Source organism: Apodemus sylvaticus, chromosome 7 (genome assembly GCF_947179515.1).
Source record: "Apodemus sylvaticus chromosome 7, mApoSyl1.1, whole genome shotgun sequence".
NCBI classification, from domain to species: domain Eukaryota; kingdom Metazoa; phylum Chordata; class Mammalia; order Rodentia; family Muridae; genus Apodemus; species Apodemus sylvaticus.
This window is the reverse complement of record NC_067478.1, coordinates 12,782,669-12,792,154: the sequence shown is the minus strand read 5'-3', so window position 1 is coordinate 12,792,154 and position 9,486 is coordinate 12,782,669. Positions and strand designations below refer to the sequence as shown.

Genomic DNA, 9,486 nt, shown 5'->3' with positions numbered 1-9,486 from the left:
GGAGGATGAGCCTTCCCCAACCAGTTACCTGCTCCAAAAACATAGACTGGATCTTTCCTAGATATTCTGAGTCCAATCAACTGACAAGACCGCCATATGTGCTCTAGACTTTTCTTTTTTTGAGGCAGGATCTCACCATGTAGTCTCAATTTGCTTGGAACTCCCTCTGTAGCCCTGGCTGGCCTTGAGCACCCAGATCCATCTGTTTCTACTTCCCAAGTGCTGGGATTAAGGTATGCACAGTGCCCGACCTTGGGATTTGTTTTCTTTTAAAGCAAAACTGGAGTTAAAGTTTTAAGGTGGATTAAACCTGAACTTTGAGGGATGAGATGCAGGAAACCTGAGACATGGACACAGACTTCTAGAAAATTGGTGTTCCAGGGCTGCTTTTAAAGGAACCTGAACTGAGGAAGTTTGGTATCTGACAGAACATTTCCAGAACACAAACATCAGAACCTGATTTGGGGTAACTGGAAGTTTTTTAAGAGTTGTATAGAAATGCCTCCTCAATGCCCTGGGACTTTTAAACTTCCTTTTGAAATCTTCCAATTCTACCCAGTATATACTAGGTAAAAATCATTTTAGAAAGTTTTCCAGTGTGCGGTTATATAAAAATGTGAGTTTATTTGCAGTCAGTCTGCAGGTGAAGTACATTAAGTTGTAGCACCAGTACTGGGGTACAGAGCAAGAACAGTGAGCTCTGGAAAGCCTGGAGCGTGGAAACCAAGTGTCCCATTCTGTGGCTTCCAGATCAGTCCCGTATGCTTCACCGTGGATGGCCATGCAGTCTCTACAGTGCCTGTGACTGTATTAACACCTCTCAAAGACTTTGTATAGATCTGGCAGGTTGGCGAGCTGCAGGACATTGCCATCTTCTGTGAAGTGCTTCGGAGGCAGGAGGTGTGAGCGGAAGGCTTTATAGATAATGTGCTCCACGGTCCACTTCCAGGGCTTTGAAGTGCAGCCAGGCATGCCACTCTGGAAAATATACGACTTGTCACTTACCTCCCCACACAATGACAAGACGGGCACTGGGCCTGGAAAGGTCTCAGTGGTGACCAATATGTGTGCTATCCAAAGCTTATGAAGCAGCTTCTGCAGGACAGACTTGAGATCCCACAGGTCTAAGCAGAAGCAGCAAGGTTTGTAAGGAAACAAAGGAAGCAATTATTATTATTATTATTACTATTTTTTTGGATTTTTGGATTTGGTGTTTTTCGAGACAGGGTTTCTCTGTATAGCCCTGGCTGTCCTGGAACTTACTCTGTAGACCAGGCTGGCCTCGAACTCAGAAATCCGCCTCCCAAGTGCTGGGATTACAGGTGTGCGCCACCACTGCCCGGCCGGAAGCAATTATTTTTCATCTCTACTTCAGTGGCTCTAACATTTCTTCTAAGTCTGGCTCCTGGATCATAGCTCCACACCAAACCTGGGTGTCTTAAAGTAGTGCTGTTCTGACACCCCTAAACTTGCCTCACCATTGCTCTGTAAGCCTTGGATGCCTCACGTACAAATGTTGTTTCCCATCCTCTGGTTCCTATCAAATAAGCTCTGAGGAAGGTGTATTTCGCCTTTCTCGCCTGGGGTCTCAGCCTAGAACCAGGGTTGCTGTCTGTTCACTACTGTAAGCACTGAGCCCCTGAGCATGCCAACTGTCCTGCTCAGTCAACAGACTTCACCAGCACTAAGATGGCTATGCATTACAGCGGCCCCTGACTCTTACAAACTCCGGAGTCTCTCCCTCCTTCTGAAATGTGAGAGAGCATTCCCATCTGACTGAAAATAGTGACAAGCAGTAAAACCCAGGCTCTGAGTCAGGCTGGCTGATGAGAGGGTTCATAGAGACTGACTTCCTAGTATGGAAGGCAGCAGTCAAATGCAGTGTAGGAAGCAGCTGAGGCAGACTGAGGGCTGGCCTAGTGTCTGAAGACTTGGGTTTAGTGCTAACAGTGACACCGACAGAGCGCTGGCCTAACGTCTCCTTTTCACTCTGATATCATACGCACCACTGAGTATCTGACAGGTTCTCAGATCATTTTGGAAGTCAATGTTCTAGTCCAGTAGAAAGAAATAATGCTCATGAATAAAAGCCGACCATTGTAAAAAATTGGGTGTGCTGGTACATGTTATAATCTCGGCACTTAGGAGGGCCGCTGTTTGAACTTTGTCAATATAGAGTGAGCCAATAGGATCTGTCCCGTATCCTAAATACATGCGACCTGCCCCAGTCCTGGATGCCAGTGTACATTAATACCACAGTACCTGCTGGCCTGAGAGGGTCGAGTCCTCCAGAATATACTGCTTCCGAATGGAGTAAAACATGGCACATTCTTTACTGAGACTTTCAAAACACTCCTTTTCTTCATCCCAATTCACCTGGTCCACAGAATTCAATACAAGACAAGCATTCGAGTCAGTGCTCTAACATTTCATTTCTAAATAGTTCACAGACTTAACAGGTAAAAAAAAACTTTTTTGGCTTTTCTGGCACTAAGACCAGACTAGTAAGTATTGCTGGGATAACTAGGGGGATGAGTTGATGGGTTGATGGGCCCTCAGCTGTGGGCTTTTTCTTTTTAGTCTTTTCCATTCCAAATGAAGGAATTCTCCATTTTACACACACACACACATACACACACACACACACACACACACACACACACACTGCTTAGCATCTGCTGCTGTGTACCTCAGTGGCCAGTCGAAGAATGAAGATAGGCAGCCCCTCCAAAGGTGGCACATAGCTGTCAATCAGAAGAGGTAATCCAGTCAGGTTCCCTTCCTGCTTGTGGGGAAAAGGCCAAGAAAAGAGGGTCAGACATACTGGCACTATGGCTGGTAGGTTTCCTTCCCTGCCCTGGTGCTCTCCAAGCCTTGCCCAGCAGGTTGTAGGATAGACACTGTATTAGTTTGGATTCTCTAGAGTCACAGAACGTATGGACAGTCTTTATATAGTTAGGGAATTTGTCAATGACTTACAGTCTATAGTCCAACTCCCCAACAATGATCAGCAGCAGCTGTGGATGGAAGTCCAAGGATCTAGCAGTTTCTCAGTCTCACAAGGCAAGCAGGCAAGGAAGAGTGAGAGAGAATCTTCCTTCTTCCAATGTCCTTATATATCTCCAGCAGAGGGTATAGCCCAGATTAAAGGCTGTAGGTCTCCAACAGAGGGTGTGGCCCAGATTATTGGCATGTGGGTCTCCAGCAGAGGGTGTGGCCCAGATTAAAGGGGTGTGTGTGTGTGTGTGCATCCATGCCTTTAATCCCAAATGATCTTGAACTCAGAGATCTCTTTGTCTTAGCCACTATGCTTCAAGGTCTCCATGCCAAGATCCAGGTCAGAAACTTATATCTCTGAGCTTTCAAATTAGGATCATAGGTGAGCCTTCCAATTCTAGACTGTAGTTCATTCCAGATATAGTCAAGTTGACAACCAGGAATAGCCACTACAATCCACCCCTTGTCAACTTGACACAAATAATATCTCATGTCCACATGAAACAATAACAAGATTGTGAATATGCCTAACTATTCCTTGCACAATCGCAAACACATTTGTAAATTTACAATGGGGAAATGTCCCTTGGGAACATTCTTTTAGTATTTCAATACCAATTGATGTTAAAAGGATTAGAAGAAAGACAAATGTATCTTTAACAAAATAAGATGGAAGCATTCATATTACTTATAATCCTCATTTCTGCAACTGGTTACGTGGCCTTAGCTGGTATTTATAACTACCTTCCTCTGCTACCCATTCTGTATTTCCTTCACCTTCGGCAAGCACTTCAGCAGGTCTTGGCTCTTTTCCTGGAGGATTGACCCATACCTTCATTCTTCCAAACAAACTGTAATACCATGTGTACTGCCCGAAGTTCTGTCCACTGTGAAGATTTTCCTTCACCTGTATCTTTCAGGCTTGTCCCAGAAAGGGGTTGTAATGCTGCAGCTGTCCACTTCTAGGTGGTGCCTGCATAACGTGCAGAGCAATCAGTAAACCAGGTCCTAGTCTTCTCTTCTTCAGTCAGCCGGTCATAGGGAACACCCCATGAGGCTATAGGCGCATGCTTGGCAGCAGATGGCATTGTAACAGGAGTAGAAACCATAGGCATCTGAGCAACTTCTTCATGTAACTTGCTTGTGCCTTCAGGACCTGCTCTGGCCTGATCACGTATATACCACTTCCATTTGATAATAGACTGCTGTTGTGCACGTCCTACTTTATGACTTGGAGAGTCTGATAACACCAGCTCAAAATGGGCAGTTCAGGTCGCATAGTAACTTGGTGTCCTATTGTCAAATGTTCAGTTTCCACTAAGGCCCAATAGCAGGCCAAGAGCTGTTTTTCAAAGGGAGAGTAGTTGTCTGCAGATGACGGTAGAGCTTTGCTCCAAAATCCCAAAGGTCTCTTCTGTGATTCACCTACAGGGGCCTGCCAGAGGCTCCAAACAGCATCTCTATCTGCCACTGACACCTCAAGTACCATTGGGTCTGCTGGATCATATGGTCCAAGTGGTAGTACAGCCTGCACAGCAGCCTGGACCTGTTGAAGAGCCTTCTCCTGTTCCGGGCCCCACACAAAGCTAGCAGCTTTCTAAGTCACTCAGTAAATAGGCCTGAGTAACACACCGGGTGAGGAATGTGCTGTCTCCAGAATCCAAATAGACCCACTAAACGTTGTGCTTCTTTCTTGGTCGTGGGACGGGCCAGGTGCAATAACTTATCTTTCACCTTAGAAGGAATATCTCTGCATGCCCCACACCACTGTACTCCTAAGAATTTCACTTAAGTAGGACCTTGAATCTTGGTCGGATTTATTTCCCATCCTCTGATACGCATATGTGTTATCAATGAATCCAAAGTGGTTGCTACTTCCTGCTCACTTGGTCCAATCAGCATAATATCATCAATATAGTACATCAATGTGATATTTTGTGGAAGAGACAAATGATCAAGGTCCCTTCTAACTAAGTTATGACACAGGGCAGGAGAGTTAATATATCCATGAGGCAAAACTGTAAAGGTATACTGCTGGCCTTGCCAATTGAAAACAAATTGTTTCTGGTGGTCCTTATGTACAGGTACTTTGAAGAAGGCATTTGCCAGGTCAATAGCTGCATACCAGGTTCCAGGAGATGTGTTAATTTGCTCAAGTAACGAAACTACATCTGGTACAGCAGCTGCAATTGTTACTACCTGATTTGTCATCCTCCATGATCCATCTGTCTTCTGCACTGGCCAGATGGGAGAGTTAAAGGGAGATATGGTGGGAACCACCACCCCTGCATCTTTCAAGTCCTTGATTGTGGCAGTAATTTCTGCAATTCCTCCAGGAATACGATATTGCTTTTGATTCACTATTTTCTTTGGCAGAGGCAACTCTAAAGGCTTCCATTTTGCCTTTCCAACCATAATAGCCACTCCACAGGTCAGAGAACCAATATGAGAATTCTGCCAATTTCTGAGTAAATCTATCCCAATTATACATTCTGGAACTGGGGAAATGACCACAGGATGTGTTCAGGGACCCACTGGACCTACTGTGAGTCACACATCAGTCAAAACTCTAATCACCTGTCCTCCATAAGCCCCTATTCTAACTGGAGGGCCACAATGTTTCTTGGGACCTCCTGGAATCAGTGTCAATTCAGAACCAGTATCCAATAGCCCTCGGAAAGTCTGATTATTTCCTTTCCCCCAGTGTACAGTTACCCTTGTAAAAGGCCGTAGGTCCCTCTGGGGAAGAATTGGAGAAAGACTAACAGCAAAACTTTTAGGTGTCTTATCAAGATCCTTCCTCAGGGGAACCCGGCCACCCTTTCATTCAAGGGGTTCTGGATCTGTAAACTGGCTCAAGTCTGGAAATTGATTCACTGGCCGAGATTGCCTTTTGCCACAATCCAATGCAGTCTTTCTATCATTTGTTTGAGGATTTTTCTGCTTATACAGATCAAACAGATATGCAGTAGGTTTCCTATGTATTTCATCCCTGGAAACACCATGATTGATTAGCCAGCACCAAAGGTGCAAACGAGTCATACCATTATAAGTTCCACCTCTCTGCCCATTACGGGGTATGTCATTATAAACATTGTTTTGTCTACGCTGTCCATTATAATAACTACGATCACCTTGTGTCTGGCAATTCAATGCTGCCACCTGGCCCTTGTTAACTTGGGGCCCAATTAAACACTTTGAATTTAATTAATTAATTAATTAATTTAATTAATCTAATTGAGCAGCAGCATCTCCAACCCTAAGGTCTGGTACAAGGAAAAGGGCAAGAACAAAACTCTTTAAATGTGCTGGTGCCCCTCTCACCAGTTTGTGTCTTATAGGACTGGTGAAGGGCATATCTTCTGGACCTTCCCACTGTGGAGGATTAGGTTTTACACAACGTATCCACTCTAGCATTGCAATTTCCCTAAGCCTTAAAATCCCTTCATCAATACTAAGCCAAGGGATATCAGGCATCTCCAACTCCTTTTCAGTAGACCATCTTTTGATAAATACTTCAGTCAACCAATCAAACAAACTTTTGACACCTTTTGTAACTGCAAGCTTCCAAGTTAAACCAAGAATCTCCACTCAGAGGGCCCATGCCAATAAACTCAGCCTGCTCTAGTTTTATGTTCCTTCCACCATTATCCTACACCCTTAAAATCCATTCCCATGCATATTCTCCAGACTTCTGCTTGAATGAATTAGCAAACTCATTAAGCTCCTTATCAGTATAGTGTATTTCCTCATGGACTACACTTTCTACCTCCCCTTTAGGGGCCTGCTTTGCCTTGAGTCTGGTTATAGGTCTAGAAGAAACTATTAGTGGGCCCGGAGAAACATCAGTATTGTCAGCAAAAGTCACTGCTGGATTATCAGGCTTTGAGGGATTAATTTCCTCAGGTGGAGAAGGCATTATTTCAAGGGGTGGGGCTGAGGGTACTACTTCTTCAGGTGGAGCAAATCCTTGAAAATCTGAAGATTCAAAATTCTCAATTTCAACAGGGTCTTCCCACACATCCCCATTCCAAGTTATAGGATCCCATTCTTTGCCAATTAATGCCCTTACTTTAACTGCTGACACCTTCTGAGGTTGAGATTTAAATTTTTGCTGTAATTCAGCCAAACTTATAATGAGGGCTTCAGTTTGATTTTCTGCTACTTGAGCTCTATGGCTGCTAACGAGTAGATTCTCTTCAAGGGCACACTTAGCAACTTTTAGATTGTTTACTTGAGTCTGGAGCTCTTCGATTTTATCACACAACTCCTTCCTTTCCTTCATTGTTTTTTCCCCCGAGATGCTAAGAGCAACCAGCCAGCAAAATCATTTTCTGATTTTTTCCCCAACTTGGAGAAAGTATTGTATACCACTGAATCACCTAATTCATCAAGATAATCAAAGACATTAGCTTCTTTAAGCTTGAGATATAGTTTCATCCACGGGTCTTCAATATTCTCCGAGTTCCCAGGAGGGAGAGAATCTGGAGAAGTTTCAGTGGTTGAAGGTGCTATTGGATCAACCAACCAACTCCAAAATTTTGAAACATTCATCCTTATACTTCTGCTCCTCTAGAACCACTCCCGGTACCAACTTCTGTATTAGTTTGGGTTCTCTAGAGTCACAGAACGTATGGATAGTCTTTATATAGTTAGGGAATTTGTCAATGACTTACAGTCTATAGTCCAACTCCCCAACAATGATCAGCAGCAGCTGTGGATGGAAGTCCAAGGATCTAGCAGTTTCTCAGTCCCAAGAGGCAAGCAGGCAAGGAAGAGTGAGAGAGAATCTTCCTTCTTCCAATGTCCTTACATATTTCCAGCAGAGGGTGTAGCCCAGATTAAAGGCTGTAGGTCTCCAACAGAGGGTGTGGCCCAGCTTATTGGCAAGTGGATCTCCAGTAGAGGGTGTGGCCGAGATTAAAGGTGTGTGTGTGTGCATCCATGCCTTTAATCCCAAATGATCTTGAACTTGGAGATCTCCTTGTCTTAGCCACTATGCTTCAAGGTCTCCATGCCAAGATCCAGGTCAGAAACTTATATCTCTGAGCCTCCAAATTAGGATCATAGGTGAGCCTTCCAATTCTAGACTGTAGTTCATTCCAGATATAGTCAAGTTGACAACCAGGAATAGCCACTACAGACACTGAGCTGACAGCATTTAAAAAGAACCTGTGGTTGAGAATAATTCTCTTTCTTCTGGATCTGCTTGCAAATGTCGGGACAGGAAAGCCCAAAGAACAAGGGTAAGAGGAAGAAATGGAATAAGCATCAAGAGTTTCATTAACTCTGTAAGGACAAGGATTCAGTTTCCTTCAGGAAAGAGTCCTTCACCCTGGGAATAAGAACAGCAAGATGGACAGAACAGTATGGCTGTGTGATCTCCAGTGCAAATGAGAAACGGAGGAAATACCATGTATGACAGATACATGCTGCTTCGGAGGGGAGGCCTGCCTTTTTGTCTCAACCTAGGGACTTGACTCTTATCTGAAAATAACTCCAAATGACCCCACCCATCTCATCAATTTAAAGATAACTTAAAGGCATTAAGATGGCCACCCCCACCTCATCGATTTCCACAGAGAAATAGTCTGCAAGCATCTCGGCTTTCTTCTTCAGAAACTCAACAATGTATTCTGCAAGTCCTTCCTTTGGGCCATCTTCCTCGGTCCAGCCACTTTCAGGACTATCTAAGGCCAGCATGGCGAGTTCAAAGAGTGGTGCTGGCTCCTGGGAAGAGACAAGAATGTGGGGCTCAGGTGGGAAGTTTAAGTCTGTCAGACCACACTCAGGTCAGTTAGAGCGTCATCAGAGATGGAATGGCCATGCATCAGTGCTTGTTTCAGTATCCTTATTCTTAACAGCAGGACAAGTAGACAATCATTATGGTGACAATCAAGTACCACAATGAGTATGATACATGTGACATTTATAATCAGTCCTAGCAAGGTAACATAATTTTTTTCAGAGAAACACATATGCTGAACAAACACATGCTTTAGACCATGAAAAAAGTCTCAGTAAGTGTAAAGACACTCATGAATGTCTTTCAACTAAGCTAGATTAGTTGAAAAGTAGATCAGTTACAGGTTTCTGGAACATCTCCAAGAGACCTTCCCCTCCAAATGCTGGATATCTAAATACAAACAGCCCGGCCTACTCAGAAAGCTCCAGGTCCTAGTGAGACATTCTGTCTCAAAAACAAAACAGTTTCAAAAAAACAAGATGAGGTGATAGTCCCTGAGGAACAACGCCTGACATGGTCCTCTGGCCTCCACACACAAACAAGAGACAACCTGAAAAGCTTTCACAGCAAGATCTTGAATCTCAATAAAAATTTCCTATCATGAAACCTTCACACTCAGACTGTTCTAAACAATGAATAAATAATAACAACCCTATAAAACCTTTTTAGAAAATGGTAAAGGAGAGTTTACAACTCCTCTGAGGTCCACTTTATCAGCTACTAAAATGACCCATACAATACAA

At 43.9% G+C, this 9,486-nt stretch overlaps 1 protein-coding gene across 1 annotated transcript in view; it reads right to left on the bottom strand.

The window, feature by feature from the left end:
* Nucleotides 1-599: 599 nt before the first annotated feature.
* Mlh1 (mutL homolog 1) overlaps nt 600-9,486 on the bottom strand; it is a 41,518-nt gene continuing 32,631 nt past the window's right edge. Inside the window, exons 16-19 of the mRNA XM_052187093.1 lie at nt 8,563-8,727; nt 2,690-2,782; nt 2,263-2,376; nt 600-978 (exon numbers count right to left, since the gene is read on the bottom strand). Coding sequence (XP_052043053.1) covers nt 811-978; nt 2,263-2,376; nt 2,690-2,782; nt 8,563-8,727 — 540 coding nt within the window. The 3' untranslated portion in view covers nt 600-810. The remainder of the gene's footprint in view (nt 979-2,262; nt 2,377-2,689; nt 2,783-8,562; nt 8,728-9,486) is intronic.